General features: G+C 38.2%; 1 protein-coding gene across 1 annotated transcript in view; it reads left to right on the top strand.

Moving 5' to 3' along the window:
- The window catches only part of SYNE3 (spectrin repeat containing nuclear envelope family member 3), a 137,527-nt gene extending 119,974 nt beyond the window's left edge, over positions 1–17,553 (top strand). Inside the window, exons 10-14 of the mRNA XM_044664583.1 lie at positions 5,042–5,224; positions 6,498–6,641; positions 9,324–9,458; positions 12,138–12,302; positions 17,292–17,553. Coding sequence (XP_044520518.1) covers positions 5,042–5,224; positions 6,498–6,641; positions 9,324–9,458; positions 12,138–12,302; positions 17,292–17,468 — 804 coding nt within the window. The 3' untranslated portion in view covers positions 17,469–17,553. The remainder of the gene's footprint in view (positions 1–5,041; positions 5,225–6,497; positions 6,642–9,323; positions 9,459–12,137; positions 12,303–17,291) is intronic.
- Positions 17,554–17,825: the final 272 nt, after the last annotated feature.

The raw sequence follows: 17,825 nt of genomic DNA, 5'->3' as shown, positions 1-17,825 counted from the left end.
CAACACACATATCCACTGGTTTTAATATGTGTCATCAATCAAGACTTATTTCCATATAATTGATAGTTGCATTGGTGTAGTCATTTAGAGTCTACATCCCAAATCATGTCTGCATCAACCCAAGTGTTCAAGCAGTTGTTTTTCTTCTGTGTTTCCACTCCTGTAGTTCTTCCTCTGAATGTGGGTAGCATTCTTTTCTATAAATCCCTCAGAATTATCCTGGGTCATTGCATTGCTGCTAGTACAGAAGTCCATTACATTCAATTTTATCACAGTGTATCAGTCTCTGTGTATAAGGTTCTCCTGCCTCTGCTCCTTTCACTCTGCATCAATTCCTGGAGGTCTTTCCAGTTCACATGGAATTCCTCCAGTTCTTTATTCCTTTGAGCACAGTAGTATTCTATCACCAGCATATATCACAATTTGTTCAGCCATTTCCTAATTGAAGGGCATCCCCTGGTTTTCAGTTTTTTGTCACCACAAAGAGTGCGGCTATAAATATTTTTGTACATGTTTTTTTCCCTATGATCTCTTTGGGGTACAAACCCAGCAATGGTATGGCTGGATCAAAGGGCAGGCAGTCTTTTAGTGCTCTTTGAGTGTGATAGTCTTTAAAATTTCTTCCAGCTCTCCTATTCTGTAATTTTAAGGTCCCTCCTACTTCTGATATTTTATGGTTTTTTAAATCAAATCTAAAAAGATATTACCTTTAAATGTTACCTTTATGACAATGACTAATCTTCAAGAAAAGAATTTTTATTAACCCAGATTTCAAGTAGAGAGAATAACCATTTGTTTTGTATATGTTTGCATATGATTTGCTAATTGGGTAAATCTCTTCCAAGAACTCTCACCTTTGGGGTAAATATATATTCTAATGCCAAACTTAGATCACAGCTGGATGCATTAATTTCTTGCTGGAGAACAACTTATAGATCTAAGAAAACCAGAAGACCCATAGAATAGATCAAGCTAGTCCCATTGAAAGATTACACCTCTGGACAAGGGGAAGAAAGAAAAATGCATTTATTAAGTGCCTCCACTGGGCCAAGCACTGTGCTAAATGCTTTGTACAGATACTATCTCATTTGATCCTGGTAGATTGAGGAGGCAAATAGATGTTAAGTGATTTGCCATGGGACACACAAGCTAGTAAATATCTAAAGCTATACTTGTACTCAGGTCTTTCTGACTCCAGTCTTGGTCCTTTAATCTACTGTGCAACTTTGCTGCCTAACATAGAGATAAAGTTAACAGAAGAGTTGATTGAGTTGGGGTGTCATATGGTCAGACTTACATTCAAGGAATATCACTTTAGCATCAATTTGAGGGTAAGATGATGTTGAAAGGAAAATTCTCTGTTCAGGCTTTCACCCTGCATAACAAGGCAAAATTTGGTACAAAAAGAAATTAAAAGAAATTTATTATGTTGACTGGCTGATCAATGGAGATCAGCAAATGGCTTCAAAGATGGAGCCAGCCTTTCTACTTTTGTAATGAGAAAAAGACAATTAGAATAAGTCCACATCAGCAAAAGGGTTGAGTTCTTGCATCTCACTTCCTCCCCAAGGTAGGACTAAGTACATGACAATTTTCAGGCAGGGTACAAACATCCCAGGTAGGGTAAGGGACTAGTAATATAAAAAGCTGCAGACTCAGTGTCACCTTCCACAACAGAGCCTCACCCAACACTGACTGACAGTCAAGACTGGGAACAATTGGTCACTGAGGCAGCCTAACTTTCAATAATGTGCTAGAGTGGGAGAGACTTGAGAAAGGGAGGCCAAAGTGTAAACATTTTTAATCATCTGAGTAAGGTGTGACTGCTTGAAGGTGGTAGTTACGTAAGTAGAGGAGCCATATGCAAGATATTTCATAGATAGAAAAGGCAAAATGTGGGAACCAATTGGATATGAAATGTGTGAGAGGGAGAAGCTGAGGATAATGCCAAAATTATGAACTTGGGAGACTAGAATAATCATGGTGTCCTTAGAAATAGGGAAGTTTAGAAGAAAGAAATATTTTGGTAGAAAGATGAGTTCTGTTTGGGACATAATGAGTTTAAGATGTCTCTGGGATATCCAATTTGAAATGTTCAAAAAGCAATTGGTGATGCAAGACTGAAAGTAAGGGGAGACCCTGGGCCTGGATATATAGGCATGTGTTATCTGCATAGAGATAATAGTTAAACCCATGGGAGCTAATGAGGCATGAAGAAAGAATGCACAGTGAGAAGAGAAGGGGACCTAGGACAGAACTTTGAAGAATACCCATAAATGAGGGGTATGATATAGATGATGAGCCAGCAAAAGGAATTAAGGAGTGACTAGACAGGCAGCTAGAAAACTAGGAGAAGATTTTGAAAATGCAGAAAAGAGACAGTCCACACAAGATAAGGCTGGTCAACAGTGTCACATGCAATGGATCAAGAAAGATGAGGACTGAGAAAAGACCATCAGGTTTGGTGATGAAAAAGTCACTAAGACCCTCTGGCCATCTGTAAATTGAGGCGAATCAATCTAGATGATTTTTAAGTTCTCAGTTCTACTTACTGTGATCTAAGATGTGTCCAGTTTAGTTCCTGTACAATATGTACAATTTAGTTCTGTTTCAATATCTATAAAGGAACTGACCATATCTCACACTCTTCAAAGTGATCTTTATGAGCAGTAGTGACCAAAATAATCCATCCCTTCATTATAACTCCCACCCGTTGCTCTCCATCTATTCTATTCCTAGGAGCAGAACTAGATTACTGTTTTGGGAATTCAGAAAAGAGGAAATTCCATCAGTATGGGCAATGGGAGTAGTTTAGGAAGGCTTTGTGGAGGAAGTGGTCAGGATGTTGAAGTTGGCAAGGAAAACATCAAGAGAGTGAAGGCATCTGCAGGCTCCATGAGGTCCACTAGCTGAATATGCAGTCAGCCACTGCCCTTGCCTCATGTCAGCAAATAGCATCATTTCAAAATTATCTCCTCCAGTCAGTGTCCCTTGGATTTTGCTACTGATTTAAGACTTGATGACCTCTAGAATAGTGGATAGAATACTAGACTGAGAGTCCACATTCCACCTCCCACCAAGTCCCTCCTCCCAGGGCCCAAGGGGAAGTCCAGGGGGTAGCTGGATGTCTGGGAGAGGTCAAGGAAATCAGAACCCTCCAGGTTGGTTCTCCAGGGATATTTATAGTCCCAGCTCCAACAGTCTTTTCTTGAGACCAGGGACTTGCTGGGTCAACAAAAACTAGGTTTAAATCCTGTCTCAAACATTTACTAGCCTCATGCCTCTGGACTCATGACTTAACTTCTCTCTCATCCCTAGTTTCCTCCTCTTCAAAACTGGCCCAGTGCCTGAAGTACCTAGTCCAAGGGGTATTTTCTGAGATTCAAGTGAAATAACACCTACAGTTCTTTGCAAAGTTAAAAGTGCTTTGTAAAAGCCAGCTATACTTTTGATTAGAATAGAGTAACCTTTGGATCATTTGTATAAGACCCTCCTCACTGATAAAAGAATAATGGAGTATAGACTGCATAGGAGAGAGAGGGGGCAGCTGGGTAGCTCAGTGGATTGAGAGCCAGACCTAGAGACTGGAGGTCCTAGGTTCAAGTCCAGCCTCGGACACTTCCAGCTGTATGACCTTGGGCAAGTAACTTGACTCCTATTGCCCACCCTTACCACTCCTGGGCTAAGGATGGTCCCTAGCCCGGATGAAAAAGGAGGAGGGTTGGGCGTGGGGCTAGCAACCCCACCCTGTAAAAACTACATCTGCTAAAGAAACTGCAACCTAAAGTAGGGGCAGCTGGGCTAGCTCAGAGGATTGAGAGCCAGGCCTGGAGACGAAAGGTCCTAGGTTCAAATCCGGCCTCAGACACTTCCCAGCTGGGTGACCCTGAGCGACCCATTGCCTACTGGTTGTGGCCCTATGCTCCTAGAATGGAGTCCCAGGATAAAAAAAAAAAAAAAAAAAAAACTGCATAGGAGGGGACAGGGGTGGGTAGTTGACTTGGGAGGTTGGGAGAAGAAAACTATTCTTCCTTCTTGTTTTGAGACATGATACATGTAGTTTCAGAGAGAAACCTGGAAAGAAAGAGGGAAAAGAAGAAGCAGACGGGGAGTGCAGTAGTGTCAAATTAAAGGATCCTTGCATGTTTACTTAAAAACCTCATATTAGTATTATCTATGTTTTATTGTATTTTTACTTTGTTAAATATTTCCCAATTATATGTTTTTAAAACGCTTACCTTCTGTTTGATACTAAGTATGAGTTCCAAGGCAGAAGAGTCGTAAAGGCTAGGCAGTTGGGGTTAAATGACTTGCCCAGGGTCACACAGCTAGGAAGTGTCTGAGGTCAGATTTGAACCCAGAATCTCCCAGGCTCCAGGCCTGGCTCTCTTTCCACTGAGCCACTTAGCTGCCCCCTTCCCCAACTTCAGGCTGCTCTCAGGAGTGCAAGGTCTAAAGAGCCAAGTGTTTGACACCTGTCAGGTAGAAGTTCCAGTGCCTCATTAAATTTCAGATTTCCATTTTTTCCATAGAGAGTTCAGGGAGTTCCCCCTTGGGTGAGGCCGGGACCTTCCTTTCTCTTAGGTGAGCGGAGTTCTTTCATGCCCAGGAACTCATCCATGCAGATGCACTGTATAGAGTCATCCTCTTCTCCTCAATGAAGAAAGTCTTATACTGATGCTCCAGGCTGGGTGGTTCTTCTTTAAATGATTCTCTTCCATTTGGGGGGTGAAATTCCAGAAAGAAGAGGAAGCAGCCTAGTAACAATTGGACAACTATTCTTCAAGAGATATGCTTGGTATAAAAATCTGGTGTGAAAAAGCCTCTCAAAATAATGTTGAGGGCTTTTTAAAGCCACAAGCATTCAGTTTTTTCTTATTACAGCAAGCTTTGGTTTCTGGGTGAGATCTCTTTGCTTCTGGAAACTTACACTAACGAACTTGCACTATTTACTGACTTGAACAAGTGTGAATGGATTTCTTTGAAAAAATTTTTTGTACCATTAAATTCTCTAATAATTCATCAGAGACTTGTTCTTTAGGCAGCCCTGGCTGAAAGCTCACGCCTGAAGGAACAATTGATCATGTTAAAACTGAAGAAGGATTTGTTGATCAGCGTATTTGGTGAGGAACGGGCACAGTCTTTCCTAGAAGAGGTGGACAACACTATCAGGGAAAGAGACCCGCTTCATAACAGTCTCTTACAAAGAAACAGCAAGTTACAAGTGAGTGTCGTGATAAATTCCTTGATCATGGTGGCAATTCAAGGTATGAAGAGTCACGAAGTCGGAGAACCTGAGAATTTGATGGACCTTAGAGGTCATCTAGTCTAACTGCCCCCAACTTCTGCAAGAATGTCATTCCTTAAATATCACTGACCGGCCTCTCCTCTACTGTTTCTCTCAAGGCCTTTCAGCTGTAAATCACTTTTACTTGGCTGAGCTCCTGTCTCTCTGCCTTTTGCCTTCCTTCAAGTCCCAGCTAAAATCCCATCTTCTAGAGGAAGCCTTTCCCAATTTCTTTTCATTCTAGGGTCTTCTGTCAGTTGATTATTTTCCATTTTTCTTGTAGTTTGCTTGTACATAATTGTATTTTGTCTCTCATTTTGCTAAACACGGGTTACAGAGATTAAAACAAAAAATAAAATGGTCTCTGCTTTCAAGGAGCTTATATACAACCAAAGAAACTTAACACATAAATAAGCATAATACATAAGAGAGAACCACACAGGGGCAGCTGGGTAGCTCAGTGGATTGAGAGTCAGGCCTAGAGACAGGAGGTCCTAGGTTCAAATCCGGCCTCAGACACTTCCCAGCTGTGTGACCCTGGGCAAGTCACTTGACCCCCATTGCCTACCCTTACCACTCTTCCACCTATGAGACAATACACCAAAGTACAAGGGTTTTAAAAAAAAAAAAAAGAGAGAGAGAGAGAACCACACAGAAGAAACATTCTTCATTTCCCCCAGGACAATACTTTAAATACTTGAAGAAGTCTCTTCTTTATTTGTATTACACATCACATGGATTTCATTAAAAGGTCCAGATGGGGGAGGTAGCTAGTTGGCTCAGTGGTTTCAGAGCCAGGCCTAGAGATGGAAGGTGCTGGGTTCAAATCTGAACTTAAATATTTCCTAGCTGTGTGACTCTAGACAAGTCACTTAACCTCCATTGCCTAGCCCTTACAATACACAATATTGATTCTAAGATGGGAGGTAAGGGTTTTAATTTTATTATTATCAATTATGTGTAAGAACAAATTTGCACACAGGTTTTCTGAAGTTATATAATCTAAATTTCCTTTCCCACCTTCCTCCCAGAGCTGGCAAGCAATTTGATCTGGGTTATACATGTATTATCATGTAAAACATATTTCCATATTGTACATTTTTGTAAGTGAATAATCATATAAAACCAAGACACGTCTAAAAAGGTTTTTTTTTTAAGTCCAGATGAAGAAATGGCTTGTTTTTCATGCTGTGTGTCACTTTCTCTCTAGAGTGCAATATCTCAGCACCATGACTTTGATACTGCATTTGAACCACTGCAAAAGAAGTTAGCAGATCTCCACATCAGAGCAGAAGCAGAAAAGGAGTTTCAGTGTGACCTCCCTAGTAAGCAGGACCAACTCCAGCGCTTGCAGGTAAGTGAGGTAATGTAGGCATATGTTTTAGCCAAGGATCCAGTGACCGTAAATCACTGTTAGCCCTGAATTCATGGCTTTAGGTCATACATCCAAACTATGGTTAATCTCTATCCCAGTGAATGCTTTTATTTAACTGATGACTGTTGTCACATAATTTTTTTTACCTTAAAAGTAGCTCATTGAGGATCTAGCCTAAATCTATACCCCCCCAAAACCCCTTATTTATCTAGACTTTGCTGAAAGACCCTTAATTATGGAGAACCCACCCTCTGCTTAGGTAGCCCATTCTGTTTGGAATAAAATCTGATTGTGAAATTTTTTTTTTCTGACATAAAACATAAATTTTCCCCTTTTTCACTTCCACTAGGTGCTCCCAGTTCTGTCCTTAGTGGGCTAATCAGACAAGTCTAATCTTCCATCCACTTAACAAATTTTCTAATACTTGAACACAGCTACCATATTTTCCCTAATGTCTTTTTTTCTTCATCTCCACTGAAGTTTTTTTTAAAGAAAAAAAAGCTTTTTTGAGGTATAAAACCTTAATTCTATGTATATAGAGAACTCCAGGAGTGAAAATTCCATCCACACATGCAGAGTGGCAACCATCTAATTTAGCCTTAAAAGAGGGCACACAACTAAAGTAAAAGAAGTGAAAGAAAAAACTCAGATTTTCCTAACTCAAAAACTTGCCCATTTGTACATGGCACCTTTCTTACTACCTCAAAAATACTATTTGTCAAGACTAGCAACAAGATTTTGTTTCTTCTTTTTTTTTTCTCTAGTGGATAATTTCTATGGTTTTTAAAAATCCCAACAACAAAAGCACATTTTAAGAATGTTAAGCCGTCCTAATAAGGAAGGGCTATGACCTTCATTTTAAATAAACAGAAAATAAATTAAGAACATGTCAGAACAGGCCAAGCCTGGGAATTGCTAATTTAGAAGGAATTTTTTGGTTGAAGAATGAAGTTTGTACCATAATTAAGGTTATTGCTGTTGGTATCCATTTTAGAAACAAGTAAATTTTACATAGAAAATAAGCTGTTGTTCTCCATGTGAAAAGTAACTTTTGGGGCAGCTGGGTAGCTCAGTGGATTAAGAGCCAGGCCTAGAGACCGGGAGGTCCTAGGTTCAAATCCGGCCTCAGACACTTCCAAGCTGTGTGACCCTGGGCAAGTCACTTGACCCCCATTGCCCACCCTTACCACTCTTCCACCTATGAGCCAATACACAGAAGTTAAGGGTTTTAAAAAAAAGTAACTTTTTTGTAAGTTTTCTCAGTCTATAAACATATATTTCACATAGGTATTTATGGCAAATGTATTTCCTGAAACTCATTAATCACTGAATGTGTCTCTTTTTACTTTGATGTAGCTTTGCTTCTAGATATTTCTAGATTCTCAGAGCTAGGAGGAAATTCATAGGCCAAATATTCCAACCTATACCTAAATACAACTTACCCCTACACCTTCTCCAAAAGGGTCTCTAACTGAAGATTTCTAATATTGGGATGCTCATTGCCTTATGAGGCAGACCCACTTTCAGGCAGCTCTAATTGTTCTAGAGTTCCACTCATTGGTCTTAGTTCTACTCTCTAAGAGCAGAATAAGGCTAATCCTTCTTTGACATATTAGTCCTGCAAGTACTTAATGACAATTATCATGTTCTCCTTTTCTAGGTGAAACATTCCCCAGTTCCTTCACCTGATTCTCTATGACAAGATAGGTGGCATAATGGTTATAGCTCTGGGCCTGGAGATCCAAGTCCAAATTGCACCTCTGACACTTACTAGCTGTGACCCTGAACAAATTATTTAACCTTTGTCTGACTCGTTTCTTTTACTATAAAATGGAAATAATAATAGTCTGTTTCTCCTAAGTTTATCACGAGGATAAAATAATATTTGTAAAATGCTTAACAGTGCTTGACACATAGTGCTTAATAAATGCTTGTTTCCTTCCCTTCTTCTTATCATCTTGGTCTGGACACAATTCAATTTATCAGCGTCTTTCTTAATATGTGATAACTACAACTGAACAGAGTACTGCAGGTTTGGTTTGACCAGGTTGGTGAACATAGCCTGAATTACATACAACCCACCATGTCACCTGAGATCTTAGAGTCTTGAGTCAAGAGCTTGCACTAAAATTCTTCAAAGGATTTGATGACTTTTTTTTTAAAACCTTTACCTTGTGTCCTAGAATCAATACTATATATTTGTTCCAAGGCAGAAGAGTGGTAAGGGCTAGGCAAGGGTGGTTAAATGATTATTTACATAGCTAGGAAGTGTCTGAGGCCAGATTTGAATGATTTGGTCCATCCATGCCCTCTCATCCCACTTGACACTTTTTTCATGGCCTAGCTCTTCTCCCTCATCCTACATTTAGATGAGTGGTTCTTTGAATTCAAAGTAAAGACAACTTTTATCCCTATTAAATTTTATTGTATTACATCTGGCTCATTCTTCTAGTTTGGGATCCCTTCCCCAAAACTTCCTTTGTGTTCTGGATACCAAGCAGATTATATTTCTCATACTTTAGAATGTCACTATTTTGGGGAGCCCCTTCCTCTTCAGACAAGCTACTCCAACTCCTTACCCTACTTACCCTTATTTCTTTCACATAATGATGTTTATTCTGCCAAAGAGATGAACTCTCTCTTTCCTTCTTTTCATTATAGCACCTCCAGGAAGGCTTGCAAGAGCTTGAAGTTCAGATTGAAGACCTGAAGCCCCTCATTCAGACGAATCCCAGACACCAACATAAAATCAGTCAATTTTTATCTGATTACCAGACCTTAAAGAGGTCTTTGGAGGTAAGTTATCAAACATCAGTTAAAGTTGCAACTTATATGTACTTTATATTTTGCAAAATCCTTTCACATGTACTATTATCTCACTGAATTCTCATAATAAGCCTGGTGAGGTAGATAGTCTGAGCATAATTGTCCCCATTTTACAGATGAGAAAAACTTAACAGAGGCTGTCAGTAAATAAATATTTATTAAGTGCTTGCTTATGTGCCATACACTATACTAAACACCACAACTACAAAGAAAAATAAAAAAATAGGTCCTGCCCATCCCATGGTCAAATAACTAATAAGTTGTAGTTAGGTCATGAACCCAGGCGTTATGACTTCAAATCTAGTATTGTCTTAGGAGGCCAAGGAGAAAGATGTTACTAATCATTACCTAACAGAAAGGTTGTGGACTTAATATATCAAATATGACTTTTTTTTTGGACATGGTTGATGTGGGAATTTTTTTTTTTTTGCTCGACTATATACACTGATAGAAGAATTTTGTTTTTCTCTTTTCTTACTCATCATGGAGGGAGAATGAGAAGGAATAAAAACAAATGCTTGTTAGTTGGAAATTTTAAATTACATTTTTAAAAGGCCAGTAAAAGGGTTGAATTTTTAGTGATTATTCATACTCTAAGTTAACCACAACTTAGAATTTGGGGTTGAAACAGTGAAATAGAACACAATTGTGTTTCTTTTGAGAAAGCAATTTCTTCTAGTCCATTTTATGGTGAGGAAACAAAGACTTAAAGAGGAGTTTTCTCAGTTCTAAAATTCCTTCTGTATTTTCAACATTTTTATATTCTTAGATTCCTTCAAATTCTAAATTGTGAGACATGTTTTCTCTTAACTAACTCTATCTGAGATTAAATAATAATAATAACCAAAATAACTACAGTGCATATTTCTATAGCACATTATAGTTTACAGTGTGCTTTCCCCCTGTGAGGAAGCTAACAGTGAAGATAGTTGGTGAAATTGTATAATCCTGACTTTATGAATGAAGAAACGGAGACTCATAGAGTGGAATATCTCTTCTTCTAAGGGCCTCTAGTTAATATGGCAGAGCTGAGACTTGAACCCACATCTCCTGATCCTAAATATTGTGCTGTTTACATATTATAATGCTGCTTCTCATGAATCTATGCCTTTATGGCATTATGAATCTCTTTGGGTCCCCTGGCTGAGTTCATCAACCATAGCATTGTACTAGATTCCATGGAGAGATACCAAGGAAAGAAAAGACATGATTCTAGCCCTTATGTAACTCAGAGCATTTAGTACAGTCCTGGCCGCAGAACAGCCACTCAACAAATACTTCTGGATGGTTTTCAGGTAGGAATTGTTTCATTCATTGGGTTTGTGTGCCCATCATTAACAGTGGGTGCTTCAGAAATACTTGATTGAGTGATTTTATTAGTTGAAAGATGCAGGAGATTCTCACACAGGATAATTGTGAGGAAAATGTTTTATAACCTTTAAAGTACTGCAGAAATGTTGTCATTGCTATTTAGTAATATGAGAAATTTGAGAAATAAGAAGTACAATTAAATACATTATAAATTATTTAATTCAACTCAGCAAGCATTCATTAAATATCTACTATGTGGAAGCCCTGGGCACCATAGGAGATCCAAAGACAGGAAAGATATGTCCAAGCATATTCATGCTTACCTGACAAGTCATTTTTATTCAAAAGAGAGGGAAATAAGTTCAAAAGAGAGAACTTAGCAAAACGTTATAAGAAGGAGCAGCTAGTTAGCACAGTAGATAGAGGATCAGGCCTGGAGTCGGGAAGACCTGATTTCAAATTTGGCCTCAGATATTTCCTAGCTCTGTGAACCTTGGCCCTTTAATCTCATTTGACTAGCCCTTGCCTTTCTGTCTTAGAGTTGTTACTAAGACAAAAAGTAAAGAGTTTAGAAAAAAACATTAGAAATTTTAAGAGGACAGTATCCCAGGGAGGGAATGCTTCGTACATAACATAAAAAAGATAGCACCCAAATTGAGCCTTGAAGGGAGAGATTTCTATCAACAGAGATGGGATTGAAGGAGGAACTCATCTGGTACTTCTATCTGGTTAAGAGGTGCCATAGGCTTTTGTGCCTTTTAGGTAGCTGACAATAAATCCTTGCTGAATTATATTTAATTGATTTTGTCATGGGTTCGTGAGACAATGTACCAGAAATCGATTTAATATAATGCCATAAATAGGTGACTTTCATTGAAGAGCAGATCTGTAAGGAACCTTAGGTTTTTCTGGTGACCTGCTCATTTTATAGATTTGGAAGCTAAGCCAAAAGTCAAGAAAAAGAAAAGAGAAGAGGAAGAAGGGAAACAGGAAGGGACAAGCATTTAGCAATTGCTTTCAATGTTTTAAACACTGCTTTACTTTACAAACGTGTATTTTTCACATATCTCATTTGATCTTTACAACCACCCTGGGAGGCAGGTACTATTTTGATTCCCATTTTACAGCTGAATAAACTAAGGCAAGGAGAAGTAAGTATGTGAGGCTAGATTTGAATGCTCACTCTAGGCCCAGCACTCTATCCTCTATGCTGCCTTGGTCACATAGTAAATTTGAAGGCAGAGGTAGGGCATTTCTCTTTTGCCCTCCTTATATTTATAAACTAGCTACCTATCTAAGCTTGGTGCTAACATGCTCGGTGCCATCCTGGTCTTGTAGATAACCATGGAACAAAGGCAGCAGCAAGTTCAGGAGCATTGGACATTCAACCACAAACTGTGGGAGCTCCAGCAGTGGATTGGGATGGCCAAACAAAAGCTGGAATCCCACCAAGGGGATGAAGGCCAGTGGAAGGTGGATGACCAATCTATAGAAGATATTGAGGTAAGTAGACTTTTCCCTTAGGAATGTGTTTCATTTTCTAGAAAGCCAAGCTGCAGAGGATTAAAACATAGTTTTGAAAAGGCCAGAGTTCTGTGTGCAAGTGAACTGACTCTTGATCTATGTAGAGAGAGCATCAAGTGGGAGTTGCTTCTATTCGTCAATGAGCTTTCTTTATGACTTCTTTGCATTTTGAACAGATTTTAATAAACAATTCTATGGTTGAAATAACTGAAGATTAGTCTAGGATTTCACAGGTAGATAGGTACAACTAAATTTGTATTTATGTTCATGATGTAAAATATCATCCCAGATTTCTTGTCTTTGAACAGTTAAAGCCATATGCTTTTCTCTTATAGAGATAGAATCATAGAATGTCAGAGCAGAAAAGACTTGAGAACAAAAAACACTAGACCTTAGTTTCAGGGAATATTAGCAATGGAAAGGAAATTTAAACTTAGAACATTAGACCCAGAAGGAATCCTACAACATGAAATGTTAGAAGATAGAACATAGTATGTTGTAATAGGAAAGAACGAAAGGTTGTTAAACAGAACGTTAGAGCTAAAAGAAACTGTAAGATGGAACAATAGAAGATAAAACATAAAATGTTAGTACCAAAAAGAACCTTATATTTTTCTGGTCTAATATTCTCAGGGAAATAAGAAAAAAATCTGTAATTAATTTTTATTTTGGAAGAATTTTCTATTCTAGTAAGAATCTCTTAAAATAAGCAAATGAATATTGTAATGGGGCAAAGGAATACTCCTGATTTCATCTAATTGAACAGCATCAGTACCAGGGATATTTTATTTGCTTTTATCTTCAAGGTCTTTGGTGGTCCTTCCACTTACCTACCATAAGGATATTATTATTATTCACTTTGTTCATGTTGCTTCTGTTCCTTTTGGTTGCTTTTCCAGGTTCCTCTCTTTCATCTCTTCATCAGTAGAAGTCTATTACAATAGAACCTTAGAATTACGAATTTAGAAGGCTGGAAGGAAGTTGGGAAATAATCTAGCCCAATCTCTTAATTTTGCTGATGTGGAAGTAGAAAGAGAAGGGAGCTGTCCAAGGTCAGATAGTGAGATAGTGTTGTGGCCAGGATTAGAATATAGCTACCATGTCACCCTGTGCTGAACTTTTCCTACAGCACTATCCATCTCCTTTTGCCCAGAACCCAGTCCCTTGTGTAGGAAAGGTTTGGCACAGAGAGATTTTGGAATATTGCAAGAAAGCTTGAAGGACAGGTGTGACAATTGGAAGGAGCAACAGAGGCTTGTGGGAAATAGAACTGGGGAGGAGGAGCTTCATCTTTGGACTTGGTGCAGGATGGAGGACTTTACCTCATCTCAGGATTCAACATTTGTATACCTGGGACTTTCCCTTTCTTTCCCTTGTGCCTTGAGACCTGAAAGTGTTCCTGTTTTCTCCTAAACCACATCAGAGAGGCTGATTAGGCATCTGCAGCAGCTGGAGGGGTCTTTCGACCTGGAAAGCTCACTGAGCCAGCCTGAAGACATTCTACCCTATTCTGTGCCAACTAAAGAGAGACATTTGCTCCCTGTCATTAGATTAGGTTAGCTGATAGAAATAGAGGAAGGAAGAGGAACGTTTGAGGCCAAAGTCATTGCCTTGGCATAGGCCAGAGATCCCAAACTTCTTGTGGGTTAGAATAGGGTTTCCTTCTCCTATCACTTCCTTGATCCTGTCATAATAAACCACCCCTGTTTGAGAGATATGCGGTCAGATTAGATTTCCTTGGGAATACCTGAATTGGGCTGAGAGTGTAAGGGGAATTTGGGGAGACAACTCTATTAAGCTTTGGTTAAGCCAAACCCAAAGATGTCCGCCACTGTTGTGTCCCTGACAGGAAGCTGGGATCAGAGGGGACTTTTAGGGGGCCAGGCCATTCATTAAGCCCTGGCAAACAGTCTATACCAAACCCCCAAAAGTCCTTTATCTGAATTCTGGTTCCTGTCCATCTCTGTTCTCAATATCATCACAGAGATAAACCCTTGAAGGTCTCAGTGTTAGAGAGGAGGGAAACCCAGCCAAGCTCAATGCACACACCAGTCTTTCAAGATTAACACACCATCAGGCTTCTCACACAAGCATTTTTACACTTGATATCCCCAAATAACTAGTACATATGCAGTTTGAGGGGGAAAAAGTCAAAAGGCAACCAATAAAGATTACAAAATACTCTCTTAAAATGAGCCAGCATCCCCAGAATGAATGACCCAGATTCAGTATACTGATCTAGATTCTCATATTTAGTCATAAGCAATGAGTCTTGATACTCTAAAATGCATTTTGGGTCCACAGAATGTGGAGAAAGAAGGCCTAATTCTCAATTTTTGCAAAGCCTGGCTTTTGCCTCATATATTAAAGAATAAAAATATCTTCCTACTTATGGAACTTGAGAGTTTATAATTTTTCACATTTACTGTGTCTCATTTGGTCCTCTCATTTCCCATTTAAAAGAGTCCCTAATTAAAATGTTATTCCAATTTTAGAGATGGAGAAACTCAGAGAACTTCAGTGAATTGCCCAGAGTTATAGAATTTGTGCCAGAGATAGTACTTAGATTTAGGAAAACGGGGATTAATTTCACTGTTCTTTTCATTATAAGCTGCTTACAAAAGTAGAAAAAAGAACTAGATAGCTTTTTTTTTTTTTTTTTTTTTGCTGAAACTTATTTTATTCTTCATTAGAAAGAATGTTCAATCTAAAGTCAAATTACCTAGGTTCAAATCCTTCTGACACTTACTACATGTGTGACCTGGAACAAGTCATTTAACTTTCTTATTCCTCATTTAACTCATATATAGAACTGGGGTGGGAGGGGGGAGGATTAGATTAGGTGGTCTTTGAGGTTTCTTTCAGCTCTACATTGAAGATCCCATAATAATCAAGGAGCACATTCACATAACCAAATAAGAATGAAATGTGATTGTATATGATTGCAATAAATTCCATACTCCTTAATCATTGTCTTTCCCTCCAATGATTAATTTTTAAATAATAGTAATAAAGTGGACAGTTTAGCTTTATGTCCACTTCTGGCCTTTTAAAAAAAAATGATATACTTTGTTTTTATATCCTCAACATTTCCCAATATATTCTTCTCTCCATGTCATTTTCCCTCCTCGTAGGACTTTTTTGTAAGAAAAAAGAAAAAAATAGTTCAACATCAGCCAAGTCTAATATATACAGTACTCCATATACCACCACCTTTCCAAAGAATGGAGGGAGAATTTCGATTTTTTTCTAGCCATTATAATTTCATTATAATTTCAAAGTATTTAGTTCTGTCGTCTTTTTGTTTCCATTATTGAAGTCATACATGTTATTTTCCTGGTTCTACTTACTCCATTTTGTATTAGTCTATATCTTCCTATACCTCACTGTATTCATTACATTCATTATTTCTTACATAATATTATAAGAATAACACACTAGCACAATAGGATTCCATCATATTAATTCAAAATTTATTTAGCCATTTCCCAATCAATCATGACCTTTCCCTTCTCCCACAAAAACCAAACCTTCAGTGGCTCCCTATTGACTCTTAGATAACTTACAAAATGCTCATTCTAGATTGTGAGCTCTTTGAAAATGGTGGCTGTGTTTTGCCTTTCTTTGTAATTCCATTAGTTAGCATAGTCCCTGATATACAATAGGTACTTAATAAATGTTTATTGACTGATTGACTTACTTAAAAATCTACATGGTCTGGTTTCCACTACCTTAACATTATATGTTATATCATATTGTTCCCTTCAAGCAGTTTTATTTGTTCCATTCTTGAAAGAAAAAGTATCCCCTTTTTATTCCAGCCTCTTTATTTATGTATTTTACTCTATCCCTTCCCATCTCATCTACAAACTTGCCCTTTCAAATATTTTCTCCCTTTTATCAAGTCTTTAGTCTCTTCCTATTTTCTGGATCTTTCCTGACATATATATATATATATATATATATATTAGGAAAGATCTCTATCATACTTTTAAAAAGTCTTTTATTTGACCCTGACATCAAGTTATAGTCCTCAGCTATAGTCCTTTATCACTTCTCTCAAAGACAAACTCCTAGAAAAGGCAATCGATCACTTTGTCAAATCCCAATTCCTTGTAATCAGGTTTTTGACCACACTGCTCCCATTACTTATGGAAACTGCTATCTTCAAGGTTACTACTAAATCTGATCGCTTTTCTCAGTCTTCATCTTTCTTGATCTTTGTAGTACTTGACATTGCCAACATTCTCTGCCCTTAGATACTCTCTACCCCTCTGGGTTATTGTTGAGGTTTTTTTTTTTTTTGGACACTATTTGTTCTCTCCAGGTTCTCCATCTATCTTTTCCAAGTACTTCTCAGACTCTCTGACTGGATCACAATCCATAGCCAATCTCTTATGTGTAAATATATTTTTATGACTCTGTCCTTGGCCTTCTTTTTTCTCTATCCTGTTTTTCGTTGTAGAACACTTCCATGAGTTTGATAATTATCTCCATGAAGAGAACTCCAAATCAACATATCTAGCCTTCACCTCTCTTGAGCTCGAGTCTACTCTGATACATCACTAATTATCTTCTGAACATCTTCAACTTAAATACCATGCCAAATTCAAGATGTCAAAAAAAAAAAAAAAAAGAACTCATTATCTTATCCAACCTGCCTCTCTTCCAAACATTCCTGTTTCTCTTAAAGGGACCACTATCCTTCTTGTTATTCATGCTCATAACTTGGCATCCTCCGCCTCTCTTCACTCTTCTTCCCTAATCAATTGATTTTATTAATGCATATTTAATAGCGATATTAAGTCAGTGGAAAAGATACCTTGCTAAAGTTGCTTGTCCTCTTAAAGAGGTACAGTTATTTGGTTCTAGCATCAATCCTCGCTCCCCACCCTTGATCTAATAAGTGACTGGCAGGTATCTTAGTTGTAGACTATGAACCTTGACATGGAGCCACTCATCTTTCAGAGGCTGGTGGCTGAATTCCCTGATAAGGAAGTACAATTGCACTTGATCGAAGCTCATGGCCAGCTGGTAATGGAGACATCATCTCTTGAGGGAGCAGCTCTTGTCCAGGGAGAATTAAAGGAATTGATGGAGTCTTGGAAGGCTCTGAAGTTGCTTGAGGAAACATTGTTGAGGTAAACAGATATTTAAGATTTTTTTCTTTCTATTTTCAAACATTGCTTGTGACCCAATATTTAGAAAAACAGATGAAGTTATTGGTGATCAATCCTCTATGTCATGCCAGCTCATTAAAGTAATGGCAGAAATCATTTGAAGTGTTTTGAAAACTGTTTCATACATATGTAAATGTCATACATGTGAAGACACCCAGGGCTACCTTTGTTATACATTCTTAGAGCTCTGATTCTCTTATTGCAGGGTCTTGCCTTTAATATTTTCTTCAATGTGAGTACAATGAGAGTTTCTTAATGTAAGTACTATCTCTACTAGTGCAGATGGTATATATTAGCCTTCTTGGTAATATGCTGTAGCTCA

This window comes from Gracilinanus agilis, chromosome 2 (assembly GCF_016433145.1).
Source record: "Gracilinanus agilis isolate LMUSP501 chromosome 2, AgileGrace, whole genome shotgun sequence".
Taxonomy (NCBI): domain Eukaryota; kingdom Metazoa; phylum Chordata; class Mammalia; order Didelphimorphia; family Didelphidae; genus Gracilinanus; species Gracilinanus agilis.
Note: the sequence above shows the minus strand (reverse complement) of the source record. Positions and strands in the feature narration are given on the sequence as shown.